The following is a 16653-nucleotide window of genomic DNA, read 5'->3' as shown; positions in this document are numbered from 1 at the left end:
TGGGAGGCCGCGGGAGGAATCCCCGGAGGGGCCGGGATAGGGACCCCTGGAGGGACCGGGTCAGGCCGGGGTAAGGGCCGCCGCGGGCGTGCGGGGAGCGATTCTCGGGGACGAGGGGGCAGCTGTGGGCAGGGCAGTGGCTGCCGTGTGGGGGTTGCTGCGTGGAGGAGGGTGCCTCTGAAGGGGACCGTCTGTGTGAGGGCTTGTTGAGGTTGAGCCTCCTCTGTTGAGGCCGCGGGATTGTGGGTGGGTCCTGGTGGGTTTTTGGTGGGGGAGGATGGGGGTACCCACGGCGTGGGGTTTGGGTTAGGACGGCAACCGCCGAGAGGTGCGCCTGGCCTGGCCTGGCCTGGCCTGGCCTGGCCCTGAAGCTGCCTCTACCAATCGGAGTTGGATGTCTCTTGAGGTGTGCAGGCCCTGTGTGGTGAGGAGGAGAAAGGGGGGGTCCTGGAGTTTAGTTCCCTCACCCCTGCCTTTTTTCTGTTAGGCTAAACTGAAGCGTCTCTAACTTTGCTGATAGTGATGCTGTTTGTGTTGCTGGTAAATCATGAGTAAAAGCACTCAACTTACACTGTGAGTTTATCCTGTTAGTGAAGCTTGGAAGCTTAGAATCATAGAATACCAGGTTGGAAGGGACCACAGGGTCCAACCTCTCAAGGTAAAAGTGTGGTTTAAATGAGCTGAGTCAGCACCTGTCAAGCTGACTCTTAAAACTGACCAAGTGTAGGGGAATTCATCACTTCCCCTGGGAGGTTGTTCCAAAGTCTGATTGATCTCATGGTAAAAAAATGTCTTCTGGAGTTCAGTTGGAATCTCTCCAGAAGCAACTTGTGCTCTCAGAGCACCCTGAACAGGGGGTCGAGGGCTCGTGGAGATTGACGCTGGCCTAGTCACCCTTGCTAGTTTTGATGGTTATGTCTGGTAGAGACTGGGCTAGGATTGAGCCTGCGTTAGAGCTGGGTCAGTGTATTGCTGATTTGGGCAGGCACATCTGATCAGAGTTGTCACTGGTTAGGGTTAAAGTTAGGACCTGTATTGGTGAATAAAATGTAATTATTAAGAAGTTATGCTGGTAAATACAAGTGGACCTTCCCTGGGTTTGGTGAAGATGGGGATCTTTTGTAATGAAAGTAACAGTCTAAAACAACAACAGCAACAAAATCAAAATCTGGAAAAGTTCAAAAGCAGAAGTAAAAGTTCTGAAATAAAAAAGAGTAAAAGCTTTGGTTTTGAAGAAGAAAATAGAAAAACTACTGCTAAAGCTGCAATATGTATGTACTTAAATGATGTTTTATATAACCAACAAGTATTTAAAATATGCTATACTGGAGAATTAACTTTTTCCTACAAGATACAGGGAGTCGATTTGACAATGCTGTGTTACATTATGGACTCTTGTTACAAGTCTGCAATTCCAAATTAATTTTGCCTAGAAATGTGTATTTGGAAGAATGCAAAAACACAAGGTCTTTTCTTAGTATGCTGGCTTTTGGGTCTGTAAAAAATTTTGTTCTCGGAACATACATAGTTATAGTATAGTATTTTAAGTGAGTTTCCTGTTTGAGAGCAATCGTCAGGTTCAGTGCAGTGTGGGTGCAGAGCAGTTCCTATAAGATAGTTGTCATTGTCAACAGAGTAACCAAGAAGGTTGCTCTTCATGCGCATTCCAAGGCTTGCTTTTTAGGTGCTGATTTTACACAGCGCTTGTTTAAAGTTTCCGTGTCGGTTCCAGTTTGTATAGGGTAAAGTCTAGGGTAGCAGTTTGCATTTTGCTCCAGATTTATTTTTACGGTGGCACGGAACAGCCCTGTGGGGAAGGTGGGTCTGGATCTCCTCAGCAGCCTCTGCATACACAGACAGTGGTGTAGGGCCTGGCTGTTTCTTGTGCATTTTCAGACTTTCTGGAAAATTATTTTTTTTTTCCTGTGTAAGAATTCTGCTGTACGTGCGGTGACGGATGATGTTCAGGTAGCTTTTTAAACACCTTAAGTACAATATTTTTATTTTTTTATTCTCTTTCACTGCATCAGTCTTGAGGACAAGGATCCTTTGCTGTGCCGCCCTAAGGCCTGGTCTGTACCTGACTGCATGGGATGTCCTGTGTAAAACTGACTGCTGTCGGTATGTGCTGGCAGTACTTGCCAGCTGCGTTCTGCACCTTGGACATACTGTAGTTTACTGTAACTATACAAATACTGTGATTTTTGAGCTTCTCTGAAAAAAGGTAAAGCAGAAGGAAGTAATCACTACCATGTTTGTTTAGCTGTGTTGATGTAAAGGTACCCTTGCAGATTCCTAGGGCTCGGTTTTAATTGGTGAGCAAAAAGACGTGTTTTGTGTGGGTCATTGTCTCCTGGGCAATGACAAGTCTGTTAGTGGGTTTCATACCAGGTATGAAAAAAGACTGTTGAGACTTGTGAACTGGAGTGTTGGTAAGGCCAGGTTTTGGAGATGAGTTTTGTGGTTTGCAGGTAGTTTAGGTGCAATGGAGGATGTAAGAAAGACAAGAGTGCGTTGCCTACGTGGTTGGGAAGTTCAACATCAAACATGCTTCTGCCTTCTTCAGACTTTAGCCTGACCCACTGTCAGCTTCTCCCTTAGCTCTTCCCCTTCTCATGTTTCTTTAACAGGAGTGCTAAATAAATTCTTGCTGGTGCATTGTCCTCTCTTATTTCCTCCTGCCACTTCCTTTTCCTCCCCTGTTCCTCCTATCTAAGCTGCCCTCGGACTGTTCCCTCCTTCCTGCTTGCAGCTGTTGAAGGCCTGGGAAAGGACAGTGCTAGTGCAGCACTTTGCACCTACAAACCAAGCGGAGCTGGTGCTGGTTCAGCCTGGCTGAAGCATGTTTTGTTCCTTTGGGGGGCCGGTTCAGTCAGCATCTAGAGAGGGGACACGTTCAGTGCGGTCTGTAAAGACCTTAGAGCATTTAATTTAGGGCTGGTTAGTTAAGTAGACGTGATGTGGTGCATGGACATGACCAACGAGGGTATGTTGTATCAGCCTCTAAAATAAATGGGGAGGGGATTGTGAAACTGTGTATAGAAGACTGTTGCTTTCATAGATAAAGCTTTTGGCTGGGAGTGAAGGATGTCTGATGTGAAAATGTTGCCTTCAGATTAAATCTCAGTAGTTTGGATGAATTGTTTCTGTGAAGAATTTTTGCCCTCCTTTGATGCAAGATTAAGCAAAATATTTTGGTGAGAAGAAAGCATGGAATAGGGGTGGACAGCTCACTGGAAAAGGAAGTAACCCAATCTATAGCACTGAAAAAATCATGCTCACATTGCAGGACGAATACTGAGTGATTTCATTGTGCTGTTCAGAAGGTCCCAGCAGAGAGTGTTTTCTGTCCTGTTTCTGTATGCTACAGCGTGTTCGAGTGTTTTCAAATACCAAAATGTTTTGTAAGCAGTGGTGGGAAGCACACACTGCGCAGCTGTCCACTATAACAACTTCACATTGATATTTTCTTAACAGCTCTTCAGTCTGAGACGTTTTTATTCTGCTTCATTATGTCAGGTGTTTAAGTCCAGAAGGGCTATTGCATTATCTAGTCTGATCTCCTTTGCAAGACAAACCATCTGCACTCTTGTTTATACCCTTACAGACTCTACATAATTTTATCTCCTCTTTTCACAATCATCTGAAGGCACTTCTTGCAGATTGTTCATATTTGTGTTGTTATTTTTATTACACTATTTGTGTTCTTGGAAATGTTTTGAGGTGACCTTAATGGTTAGTTTCAGACTAGAAGTGGCAACAGATAGAGGAATGAAGGTATTTTAAAACCTCTTAGTCCTTATTGTTTTGCTCTCTGGAAATACGAGAGTTGCATCTTGTGTTGTCGTGATGTCTGAAGGATCAAAAGCTCTGAATTGAATTTACAAAAACAAGACTTTAGAAAAGAATGTGTAACTTACTTTTAATTTCTTTGACACATCAGAAAGCAAAAGCTGCAGTGTAGTTAAATTTGAGGGATTTTCTTCACTTTTTGGTGCTAGACAGCTCTAAATGAAGGCTGTGATTTTTGATTAGTAGTCTGATGATTTGAGGAACTGAGGCTTTTAAAAGGAAGAAAAAAATGCTGGTAACTTCATAACGTTCTTTGTAGTACTTCGGGCTTATTTTTTATGCCGTGCACTGTAAATTAAGTTTTTCTTTCCTTGCATGCCACTCTGTTGAGGGGGCAATTATCTTACCGTAACTGATTGAGATTAGTGTAGCAATATATAGCTGTAACGAAAGGGTACGTGCTGTCCTGAATTGTGTGCGCTGCAGCTGTGACTGCAGCTCCTGGGCAAGTGATGGAGCCGCGGTGAGCGGCGGTCATGAGTGACACCAAGTGGGCTGGGTGTGAAATAGCAGCTTCTGCCGTCGGACTTCCATCTTGTCACCCCAGCACAGCCAGGGTGCCGCGGTGTCGTGTCTGTGTGGCGCGGGAAGATGCTGGCACTGCAGGACAAAATGTCTTCATTTCTACATTGCAGTGAGGAATGAACAGTCAAACCTGAGAGGGAGGCGTTGCATTTCCCACCCAACAGCCTCTGCAAAAACACGTGGCTCTTTGGAGGCTCACGTCCTTCGGCTTTTATCCCAACAGGTTTGGGGACACGGGGAGCAGAAGCCACCTTAAGCTGGAAGTTGCATTCTCTCCATTCGTGCCCTCTTAGCGCAGTCTTAGTGCTGCTTCTGAAACCATGCAGTAAGCAAATGTGGTGTCTTGCTGCTGTCTGCCTGGCGATGTGGTATCTTCAGAAAGAAACTGTCTCATAGTCGCTTGTTTTTCAGTCTGCCTTCCTATTTGTGTTCTTTGCTGTGCGAGGACAGGCGTGGGTGCAAGGCTGATGAGGTTATAAAAGCAGATGAAGACAGTAAAAGTTTTTGTACCCACTGTTCTAATTGGAAACTATTTTGAAAGATAAACTTTACAATTTCTGCTTTAAATTTTATTTACGGTCTATTAAACTCTTAAACTGTTGTGCCAGTATTGTTCTTGAGCAGCTCCCCTCCCTCCTCAGCATTTATTCCTTTGATGTATTTGTAGATAGCAATCGTATCCCCTCTCAGTCTCTGTCTTTGCCAAGCTATACAAGGCAAAGCGTCCCAGTTACTTCTTGGAAAATAAACAGTCCATTCCCTGGATCATCAACCCGTCCTCCTCAGCACTTGATTATGGTTTAGTCATCAAGAGATTGGCTTCAGCAAAGAGTCCTGCTGGCAACCTGCTATGACCTGCGACATACGGACTGACTAAAGTGTTGAGAACAAACATGGCTTGGAGCAAGGTTATTAAACTGCATAAAGCTCTTGACTTTGCTTTCTATACTTGTCTTGTTTTGGGGTAAGGTAGTCTGCCAAAAATGATGGAAAGGTCTTTGTGGATCTCTGAAAGATACATTTCCCACCCAGGTCTTAGGGGTTCGTGGGTGCTAACAGAAACATACAGTTTTTGCTGCGATTTGCCAGCAGGGATTGGCTGTGTTGCTGCATACAGTAAGTCTCTTGGTCAGACAGTGGTAGAGTATCAATACTTATGTACTTGTTACGTTGTCCTTGCCTTTCGCCATTCCATTTTTTGCAATTGGGTTCTAAATCCCTCTCCTAGTGAAAAGGCAGCTGAACATGAACTTCCGGTACAGGATGGTGGAAAATCACTGTGTACTTGGATGTTATGGAATGGGAAAAATGATTTTTTTTTTCTTCTTTTTTTTGTCTGAAGGTAGTACTGGAGAACCGTGTATGGTTCAAGTGTAAACACCATCTAAAGGCTCTTGGAAACAAAGAGCTGCAGACAGTGCCTGGCATGGGTACAGTGTGCACATACTTAATGCCTCAGCATGTTTTATGCAGTCTGAAAGGTAAACTCTTGAACAGAGTAGAGTCAACATAGCTCTGAAACCCTTTATTTCAGCCTCTTCCATCCTCCTGTTGTCACTTAGGCGACATCTTTTCCTTTTGTCTGCGACACAGCATTGAAAATAGAGCTCAGGGCATGACAGGGATTCAGCAGAGCCCCCAGCTGTCAGGCTGCGCACAAAGAGCATGTTTTGAAAATTGATAGCCTGTGAACTGTCATGGGCATGCAAGGATCTCTGGTTTTTGCTTTGTTACTGGAGAGGGTCTGACAACTTGCCTTGACGTGGTCATGCTCTGCATTACCTAAGTATCAAAACTGGGTACTGTGGGATGTGACTGGTGAAGATACCGTAGTGATCTGCACGTTTCTGGGGAAGCAGATGAGGAAAAGGAGGAGTCGTTTGCTTACGCCTGGCAAACGTCTGTGCTTGTGCAATGCAGCTGGAATTGCTTGGGCAGGGATGTTGGTGTAGTGGCGCAGTGTTAAAAATTGCCAAGCACGTGGATGTTGTGCAGATGTGGCACCAGTGTTTTCTAGACACGTGTAAGGTAATATCTGCTTATCAGTTCACCAGCAACATCCCTGGTGAGGATGAGAACGGTGGTATCTGATCTAAGCTTGGGTTTTAAGAAAAGAGTCTTGAAAACATAATGGTCTTGTGTTGTGAAGGATGAGCTCTGGTGACGAAGTGTACTTAAGCTAAATTAGTGTTGTGAAAGAATTTCTGAAATATTCTGGTAAATAAAACATTTTATCTCATTATAGGTATTCTGGCATCAGTGTATGTTAGTAGGAGCTGTGTTTCCTGCTGTAGCTAAGTTTCTTTAGATCCTTTTACTACAGTTGCTGCTAAATTTAGGCTGAAATTTCCCAGGCTTCCTGTGGTGATGAAACAAATTCTTTAGAAGAATTTCAGCAAAATTTATTATTTGAGAAGAATCTTCTTAATTTATTTCCACGTTTTTTTTTGTATGAGGATGTTGATACCAAGTGGCAGTGTCTCAATTGATGGAAATAAATGGTATTACTTCAGAGTCACTAAATTATTCATGCAGCTGAATAAGTAATTTTTTCCTTTCACCTGTCTCTGTAGGGTGGATCATTGGGTTTGCCCACTCATGTGGTGGTTTTGTTCAGCTTAAAATGGCCCTGAAAGTCGTTGCTCCAGGAGTCCTTTCTTGCCATCCCAAACTTGAAAGGACACCAAAGCACATTTTGATGGTGGAATTTGCAGGTGCATTCAGTGTTACTGTGACTTCTGCATTTTGTCTTGTAGCACAGATGTTCAAAACAAGGCTTTTTCTTTCGAAAGTCTGCTGCTGGCTGTGCTTACTAATGTTTGTGGACACAAGTATTATGAATTAGGCAAATACTGCCTTTGTTTCACTGATTCAGAAAGTAACGAGTGAATGTTGCAGCTTGCTGGGAATTACTCAGTAAGCTGTTCTGCCAGAACCTGGACTAGAAGATGTTTGTGGGCCAGGATCTTGTTCAAACCCACTCAGAGAAATGGCTTTATTTGTCATTTGTAGGATGACCATCTTGGTGCCCAGCTCTAGTGCCAGCAGACAGCAAACTGTTTGACCTTTTAACAAAAGAAAATGCCGTTAGTGAGGAGGGGGCGTGTGAGGAATAGTTCAGAGGAAGGTACGAACCTTCTCTTAGCTGGTAATGATTATATTGAGGAAATGTGAGTAGAGAAAAACTGAATACTACGCACAGGAGAACGTTGTACCCTCCACGCTTGATTTCTAACAGTTGCTGGTGGTATGCATGAGGCTGATTGGTTCTGGGTCTTCTCTTCTATGTTTGTGGTTACAAAAAGTAATGTCAATATGGTGTCTATGGTGGGAGGCGCTCACAAGAGAGAGGAAATGACTTTTCTGTTGTCGCTGTGGTCTGATGAGATAAGCACAAGTGCAGAAGGCTGAGACTTGGATTTCCTTCAAGTCCTGCAACGGGTTGTCTGAACAGCCGTGCTGACGTTACAGACACCAGAACACAAAGATGCTGGTGTGCTGAAGCTGTGCGTTATCCTTCATCTGCTGGAGCTGCGAGCATGGATGTTTGCACACTTGGACAGTGAAGTCTTCTGGAGCAGCTGTGTGCACACATCGTCCACCTTCTGTTCCTCATGAGGGCATTAACCAGTATCCTGGGTCCTGCCATAGGACGCGATTGTTAGAGAAGGGGCGAGTGTCGCAGAGCTGGCCATGACTGCCCTGGTGGATGCTTACCCTTCTTTTAGACGGTGATCTGAATGCCTTACCCTGTATATTAGCATGCTGGGCTGGCGTACAGGCTGGACACTGCTTGTGCCTGTGAGAATAGAAGAGCTGGAGGCGCAAGCTTCATCTTGACCCCCATCTCCGGGACGTGCTCCAGTGCAGTAGCCCAAGGCCCAGCACTAGGGAGGTTTCCTGACAGCTCTTGCCTCTTCTCGAGAATCTACCTGAGGATGCAGAGTTTGTCATTTACCTGTTCAGAGGCTGTGAGAATGCAATTGAGGCATAGATTAGCTTTGAGGAGGGTTTTTTAATACACTATTCTTTACAAAAATAAAGAATAGGTAGAATTCAGAAGAAATGTCCCAATTACAGTATATATTTCTGTAATTTAACCTTTGCCTGGGAATCTTTTGAGTCTGCCTTTATAAAATGGGATTTCTGCTGCTGCAGCTTCTCTCAGCTTGATCTGAGAATAGCTGTGAGAGTAAAATAGAGCATCTCTTATCCTCTTATTACTTGGCAGTCTACTCTATTGGATGACCACCTCATCAACCCGTTTCCTTGGTTCTGTGTCCCACCTCCAGCTCTTCTCTCCATTGCTGACCAGAACTGTACCCCAGGGTCCGTCCTGGTGGGAGGGTTGGATGAAAGTGAGTTCATGGAGGCTGGCTAGTTCAATAGACCTGTCTTTTGGGTTTTTTTTGCTCTTCCCATAGACTTTGTGGTGTCAGCACTTTATCTTTTTCTTCCTTTCTTCTCTATGTGTATAGTATTTTTCTCTGTACTGTAAATGCAAAATTACGTGGCCTTTTTTTCTTGCTGTGCTTTAGGTTGGGGAACTCGGTGTTGCTGATTTGAAAAGATGAAATAATTCTCTTGGCAGCTTACATCTTGTCTCTGCACTTCAGCGTAGCCTCTCGCGCATCTTATTCCCTTCCTGCTTGATAGACTAAACACCATTCTCTTTGCGGGAACGCTGGAGAAACACCTTATCCTTCTGCTTTGGTAAAATAACAAGATCAGCAATGGGAGTTTGTATCCTGCAGAAATGATGCACGCCTGATGGGTGTTTTGTGCTTCCCCCCAGCACTCAGATCATTTGTGCTATCCATCCTCTGCTGTGAAGTGGTGCCAAGTGAGGAGAGGTCTCGGAAGGCATTTGGCATTAGTGAAGTGCAGCGTACTAATGCCTTCTCCTCAGCCAACCTTGCCGTTTTTGTTCTAAAACACAAACCACACGTAGTGCTGCATGCGTGAATCGCTTTCCACTGCCCAGAGCTCCAGAGCTGTTCTTAGTTTGTTCTTGAACTTTAAATAATCGTGAAAATAAAGGGAGGGTCTGTTTGTATTGTTTGTAGTAGGAAAGAACAGTGCAAGATTTCATCTGCTGCTGTTCAGATCCCTTGCTATTTTTGGTATTTGACCTCTGCAGAGAAGATTGCCAAAACTACAGGTTGTTTTCATCTTTATTACGTGTTTCTGCCCTCCTACTCGTGAGTTACTCTTAGGTACTGATTAAATCTTTGAGGCAAAGCTCTATTTCTCCCACATTTTCCATGGTATTTTTCAGAGGTAATTTCATGTCTCTGTGTGTTGTTGAGCTAACATTCCCTTTTGGCAATGGGAGCTACACCATTTGTCAGCGTCGTGAATACACAACTAAAAGGAGAAGAACAGTAACTTATTAATTGCTGGTTTATTTTTTGAAAAACTTTCTGGATTAAAGAGGACTCCTGAGCCTGGTGGCTGGAGTTAAGACTGCATATGTTTAGAGTATTGCACAAAGAACATAGTATTACGTGTTTCCTTTGTGCTGATGGGTGCTTACCTTTCACTTCTCAGTCATTGGAAAGGCTCCTTTGGGCATCTCTGACCATTTGCTTCTAGTCTTTCTGGACAGTTGTTTCTGCACTCCACTAATGGGATATATACAACAAAAACATCAGAAAATCATGCTCTGCTCTTCGGGATCCTTTTCATTTCATGCCTTCTGTTCTTAAGATCAAGCTTATTTGTGTTTTAAAGGAGCCTTGTGGGATGTCCTGGAAGTCAAAATATTTTAGGCTATTTCAGAGTACTGTATTTATTCTGAGTTCCCGAGATGTAGTGAGTTTTGAGTGTCCTTCAAGAAGCTTATTGTTTCTGGTAGTTGTGATGTCAAGACGCAACTGTGAAGTTAATTCACAGCAAAGATAACACAGAAGTCGTTCCAGAGGACCAGGTACAATAGCACAAGTTTGAGGGTTGATTTCTAGAAAGTGGCTTTGCCTTGTTCCAGGGGTGCAGATGTGGGTGCAGATGAGACGCACGCCTGTTACATACGAGGAATGGTGGTCACAGAGAGTGGGGTCTCTGTTTCAAACACAGTGGACAAGCCATAGCCAGACACCTTCAGCCAGGTCCTCATGTGTCATCCAAGGGGCGGTGTTTTCCTGGCACCTTAATGTCACCTGTGTTGAGACACTGGATCCAGAACGTGGGCCACCATGAGTTGAAATAAGTGAAGACCCTGAATTTAGTGAAAAACCTCGCATTCCGAGCAAAGGAGGCAGTGCTATCTCTGCCATTTCTTCTGAGAGTGGAACGGTTCGAGAGCAAGGTGTCTGTCCTCTGCAAAGTCTGTGTGTCTGACAGCTTGTCGCATAGGCACAGGCAGTTTTCCTCACTGGCCATCTCAGCTGCCTGTTGTGCTATACCCAACTTGTCAGGTTTCAAAGGTACTGACTTGGCCAAAGGATTCTTGATGTCTGTAAGCAAGCAAATACTTGTGTTACCAAAGTTAAGGAGTGCTAAACTAGAAGTGCTTCACTTCTGCGACGGAGAGCACCATGTGCTTTGTAGGTGGCTGCAATCCAGGGCTTCGTTATCTTCTATTGTGTTTGGGAGACCATTGTTTCCTATTTGTCTCATAAATCTAACACAGATCCCATTCCTGCCATTTAGACTTTCCCATCAAGATACAACAGCGACTTCCCCTCCTGAAAAGGAAGGGCTGGCAGCTACACCCTGGAGTTGGAGCATGAATTGTTTGTATAACCTTCAATCACAATTCCGTAATAGTCTGAAGACTTTCTTACTAGGGCAGACATTTTACTGAGTTTTTAGCAAAAACCTGGCTGCTACCAAATGCAGTGTAAAGGCTGCTCAGTTGTTGCAGTGGAAATAGAATTGAAAGCGGTACCCTCCAGCTTCCTGACGATATAAATTGCACATCTATCTGGAAACATGAACAGCGTTTTCTGGTGTTTCAGAAGAGCTGTACCTGTGTCGTTTGAGGGTAAAAGCTTAGGAACTGTCTCGGACTAATTTTATTTCCAGGAAAATATTATTAAATCTGAATGAACATGCTTTTACAGGCTCCAGCTTTTTATGACTCCTGGGCACTTGCAGAGTTCCCTCGCCCTCCCCTCCCCAGCAGTAAAAGCTCTGACATGAGTGCTGGAGAAACTGCTCATTGAATAATGTCCTCTATCGGAGTCAGTAATATTTAAACAACTGCAGCCTGCTTTCCAAATGGATGATATTTGTCAGGAATGTGTCTGTTTGAGTTTACTTGGCCTTTTGACTATAAGAAGTCTGAATATTTAGAGCTTGAAATTCAGGTCAGTCTGGAAAACTGCATTTTTCTTAGGAAAAACTTACAGAGAGGACCCAATTTGTTTTGTTCACCATAGCACTACAGGATAGCTGGTTTATGAAAACTCCTTTCCTCACCTGCAAGCATGTTTTTGAAATGGCATTTAAGTAGAAGCCTCTGTTGTAATTCTTTGGCAAATTGGATTAAGTAAAAGTTGTTCTTCATAATAATAGTAAAGAATTCATTTTTTAAATTATTAATTTGTGTGAAAGTTTAATGGCTTTGTAGATTTTCTTTTAATTGTTCTAGCTCAGTTTTGTATTACAGTCTTTGAAGTACTTTAATTAGCGCAGCAGAAATATTATGTTACAGTACTGCATGGTGGTTTTCCAAAAACTTAAGTTCAACACATCCAAATAAAACTGGGCCTTGCATGCAGCCAAACAAGCAGTGTTTGCGAGCAGTCCGCTTTAGGTAATAGTTCTCGTAAAAGCGTGTTTCATCCGAGGACATACCCAGAAGAGTAAGCGAGGAACAAGCTCTCTGGGCAGGGTTGTACGCAGGCTGATGCCAGAAAACACGTTGAACCTCTCGTCAGAGGGGAAAGGAGTTTCCACAGGATGTCTGCGTTTTATGGCAAAAATTACTCGTAGATGTGCTCTGAAAGGTTGCTTTGATGTAGAAGATTAACCTGGGGATCTCATTGTCAGGATATTACCGAGGCAAATAGCTTAGTGAGGTTATTTGTGACTTGGGAATTAAGTTTTTATGGGTGCGCCCACTGGAGCTGTTTTTTAAGAATTTGCTTGTCTGTCACGTGGCATCATGAGTATTTGTATGTACCACTGAGGAGGATGGAAAGCAAGCCCTGAAACTACAAACAACGCCAAGAAGGAAGAAGAGGAGCAGAATGCACTTCTGTCACAGCAACTTTTCCTTTGTTGCTGGCCTCGGACAGACAGTTACAGTAATTACCCTAAAACAAGTAACGCATGGAAACTTGCTCATTTCATCACTAAGCATTCGTGATGGGACAGCTGGGAACGCACGAGGATATTTTCTTGCATTTTGGGTCTGCATGAATTTTACTCCATTTCTGTTTGGCCTTTTTCCAGAAAGGCTCCTTCCATGCATACAGTGGCTGGGGTTGGGCGCTGGCTGAGCCTTTAAGGAAATAAGGTTTTTGAGTACTGCTTGCCCTTACCTGAAGTATCTGAGCCAGTGAGAACCCCTGTAACCTGCGGCTCCCTCCACGTTCGGTTCTTTAACCCAGAAGAGCAGTCTGGTTGAACCTGCAATGCTGACAGAAGTCGTTCCTGTGGATGGTTATGCTTACTTAACATCTACGTATTTCTTTTAAAAATGGTTGTAGTTTGTGAACTCACTGAAACCACATTGTTTACAGATGGCAAATACCTGTCTTAACTTGAAATGCTTCAGTGCCTTTTCTGACTCTAAATTGATGAAAACCTTTACTGCAATTACAGAATTGAATTTTCCTTTGTGTTACAGAAAGAACTATTTTTTTTTTTTTTTGGCACACCATTTTTTTAAAGTGAATCTGTGTACGAGGGGATTGAGAGCATAGTGTTTAATTTTGGTTTTGCCTGGTAAAAACTGAATTTGTGCACATCACTGAAATAGTTTGGGTTTCTAGGAGGTTTCTGTAGTGCCAGAGAATTGCCTCTGAAGGGAAGATCTTTATCGGTTGCACTAAGAGCCAGCATTACATGGTTTTATGGGAGGCTCAAAAAACATTTTAGGTTTTTTAGGTGAACTGCTGAAAAAGGCAAAGGTGCTTAACTGCAGTGGATTCCCGTGATGTCACGTAGCCTGTTCAGGTGGTTTGTGGAGTGCTGACAGCTGTTTGTGTGCATCATTGGGCACCTAAATACTTGTAAAATTTCTCTCGTCTGGCCATCTCAGGCTGCAGTTCCACATAATTGTGGTCTTGTTTTCTGCCTGCCCTTTGCACATCCCCCAGCAGAAAAACTCACCTGAGAAGTTTCCTGCAGTTGTTGTAGTGCAACTGTTTGTGGGCCGTGCCTCCCAACAACTTCTTAGAACAAAAATTATCCCTCCTCAGGTAATGGTGAGTTTTCTTTCTGCTTGTGGAGAACATCACTTTACTTATAAAAATAATAAAGCAAATTTAGCCAAGTGACTTTCACGGGATTCACAGACGGACTGTTTAATCTTTTGATGGGATTATGTCTTGTGGTGCTTCCAGTCACAAGAGGCCGAACTCCTTAACTCGGGGAGCCCTTTCCGGCTCTATCTCTGTAAGTGAAGTTGTAGTGGGTAGGACATCAGGATAATTGAATTTTGACTGCATGTGTCATCTCCGATGCTTTTTTGTACGTATTTTTAAAGCTAATATTATTTCTTAATGTTGTAATTAAAGCTCACCTTGGATTTTCTTTATTGCAGGTTTCTGACAGCGTTAGGAACAGCATTTGAGATGACTGCAGTGGAGAGGATTGAGGAGCAGCTCGCTAGTCTGCGCATAGCAAAACGCTCTGCGCTGAGTGAGGAGCCCACGTACTTACTGGACGTAGACGTTTCCAAACCCGCTCAGTCCCAGGGCGGTCGCTTTGTGGCAGTTTCGTGTTCCAATAAATCAGTCAGGGTGTACAACAGGGAAACATTAAGCTTCCTGCGGGAGTACAGCAGCTGTCCTGGGATACTTAGTGGGGTCAGATTTGCACACACGTGTGACAGCAGGGTGCTTTCAGCATGCAGTGACGGTACAGTAAAATGTTGGGATATTCGTTTGGCAAGTCAGCAAGCTGTGCAGGTGTTTCGTGGCTATCCCTCCAACGCCTTCATCAGTTTTGATATCAACTGCAGTGATCTCATAATTTGTGCTGGAACGGAAAAAGTTGAAAAGGATGCGTTTCTGGTGTTTTGGGATGCAAGAGGCATCACAGACTGTGCCAGCTCAACTGAAGAACCCTTGGGAGTATATTCTGAAAGTCACAATGATGATATCACTAAAGTTTGCTTTCATCCTGTCGAACCCAATCTGGTAGTTTCTGGGTCAACGGATGGGTTGGTTAACGTGTTTGACATTAACAAGGATAATGAAGATGATGCTTTGCTATCGACTTGCAATTCGGATTCATCAGTAAGTTTTATTGGCTGGTCTGGGAAAGATTATAAACAGGTCTACTGCTTGACACACGACGAGGGGTTCTGTTGGTGGGACATTGCTCAGTTAGACACTGAAGAACCACTGACGCTGTTGCATGTTGTGGACGTCAGAGACGCAGTCTGCGCTGGAAATGACGGCTTACATTACCTGGTAGGTGGTTTGTACCACGAAAACGCAGACAAACTCTTTCTTATCGGGGGAACGTCCACAGGAAAGCTTCACCTCATGAGCTGCGGCACTGAGGGTCTGAGCCTGGTGGGTACCCTTTGTGGAGGACACTCGGCCACCGTTCGCTCCTTCTGCTGGAGCCTGGCGGATGAGTCTCTGCTGACGGGTGGAGAGGATGCTCAGCTGTTGCTATGGAAACCTGGAGCTGTGGAAAGGTCCCTTGCAAAGAAAGCGTCTATGAAGATTGCTTCTTCTGTGCAGAAGAGAGTCAGAGTTCACAACAGCTCCCTCAAAAGCAGGAAAAAGTAAAATTCGGGAAGTGGGAATCTCTGCTGTGTGGAGTTTTTCTGGTTAATGTCGCGGGCGATGCGTGGCTGTGCCTTACGTGGGGGTATTCTGTGGAGAGAGCGACGATGCTCGAATTCCACCTGGGGACACATTGCAGTCGTCAGGGAAATGCCTTTTTGGTTTTTTTAAAGTTGCTGGTATTAATCAGAAAGGAGTAAACGTTTGCTCTCGAGTTCTTGAACAATAGATCTTAAATCATAGTAAGGAAAAATGTTTCTGTGGTTGTTTAATGTCTCAGCCAACATTTTTAATGTCTAATATAGGCCTGTGGCTCACATAATTTGTTACCTTCCCACTGAAATTCCCTGGCATGTTTTAAAAGCTTTTGTATTTCATACTGCATTTTGCTTTCTTTACAGAGAGCTTAATGAAATTGCTCAACATATTAAAAGATTTTTATGTCACATCTTAATGCCTGAGGGAATTACTTCTTGATGAAACAGAAAATAGGTCCTGTTCTGCACTGCCACATCGCTGGTTTAGAACAAGCTCATAAAGAAGCAGTTGATGGAGCCGTATTTTTCATAGCAAAGATATGAATGTATTCAAGCAATCACGAACACGATTCCAAGCAGCTAATTTTTAAGTGTCCGAGAACTGTTAAACTGGCATTATTTAAGGTGTATTTCCTGCATGAAAATACCCAAGAATCTTGCAGGCAGCTTCAGTCTCTCCTGGTAAGTGCATCTCGGGGAGGTGCTCTTGGAGGACTGGGGAGATCCTCAGTGGGCTAAAGAAATTGACCGGTGTAATTACAGCAGGAGTGCTGAAAATCCCAAATCCTGCCTTTGAGATAAGCCAGTATTGCACACTAAGTGGGAACGTCAGAAACCAAACGTGAACGCTGCCTCCTGAGGTGGTGGTTATGGAATAATGGACCAATATGAGGAGACTCCAACAAAACCTCTTAGGTGTGTGTCCTTTAAGAAACGTTTCTCTTTGCAGTGGGGTTTTCTGCTTAGACATCTCCCTAGGACAGCTTTGTTTCAGTGTTCCAGCAAATACCTATTAAGTGGTGCCAGAATTGCCCTGTACTGCAACGGTTGAGTCTTTATGCTGCTTCTGCTGCTCTGGCAGCCACCAACCTGTGCATCTGGCCCTGCACACACAATTACCCGCAGCCTGTGGAGGACCACTGCAGCCCAGCGGTGGTGGGTACGTGTGCCGTAGTTAACGTGCGTGGACCGCAGCTGAAAACGGCACAAGAATATTTAAGAGTTGCTGTGTTAGAGGAGAGCTGGCAAAGGAATTCGGAGGGGTTGGTTGTAATGTTTTTGCCTGAGGGTGAGTAGGTTATTCCTTCAAAACAACTTTTGAATGT

The 16653-nt window shown here is 44.0% G+C and overlaps 1 protein-coding gene across 1 annotated transcript; it reads left to right on the top strand.

Annotated features, from left to right (window-relative positions):
• Nucleotides 1-14123: 14123 nt before the first annotated feature.
• Nucleotides 14124-15293, top strand: WDR89 (WD repeat domain 89). Its single transcript, XM_010184713.1, has one exon. The coding sequence runs from the start codon at nucleotides 14124-14126 to the stop codon at nucleotides 15291-15293; it is 1170 nt and encodes a 389-aa protein (XP_010183015.1).
• The last annotated feature ends 1360 nt before the right edge of the window (nucleotides 15294-16653 follow it).

The sequence above is a fragment of the Mesitornis unicolor genome, unplaced genomic scaffold (assembly GCF_000695765.1).
Source record: "Mesitornis unicolor isolate BGI_N332 unplaced genomic scaffold, ASM69576v1 scaffold20275, whole genome shotgun sequence".
NCBI lineage: Eukaryota > Metazoa > Chordata > Aves > Mesitornithiformes > Mesitornithidae > Mesitornis > Mesitornis unicolor.
The sequence above is the reverse complement of the archived record's forward strand: the minus strand, read 5'-3'. Positions and strand labels throughout refer to the sequence as shown.

Excerpts from the sequence above, each read along its gene's own strand:
- WDR89 (XM_010184713.1), top strand. The coding sequence starts at position 14,124 with ATGACTGCAGTGGAGAGGATTGAGGAGCAGCTCGCTAGTCTGCGCATA.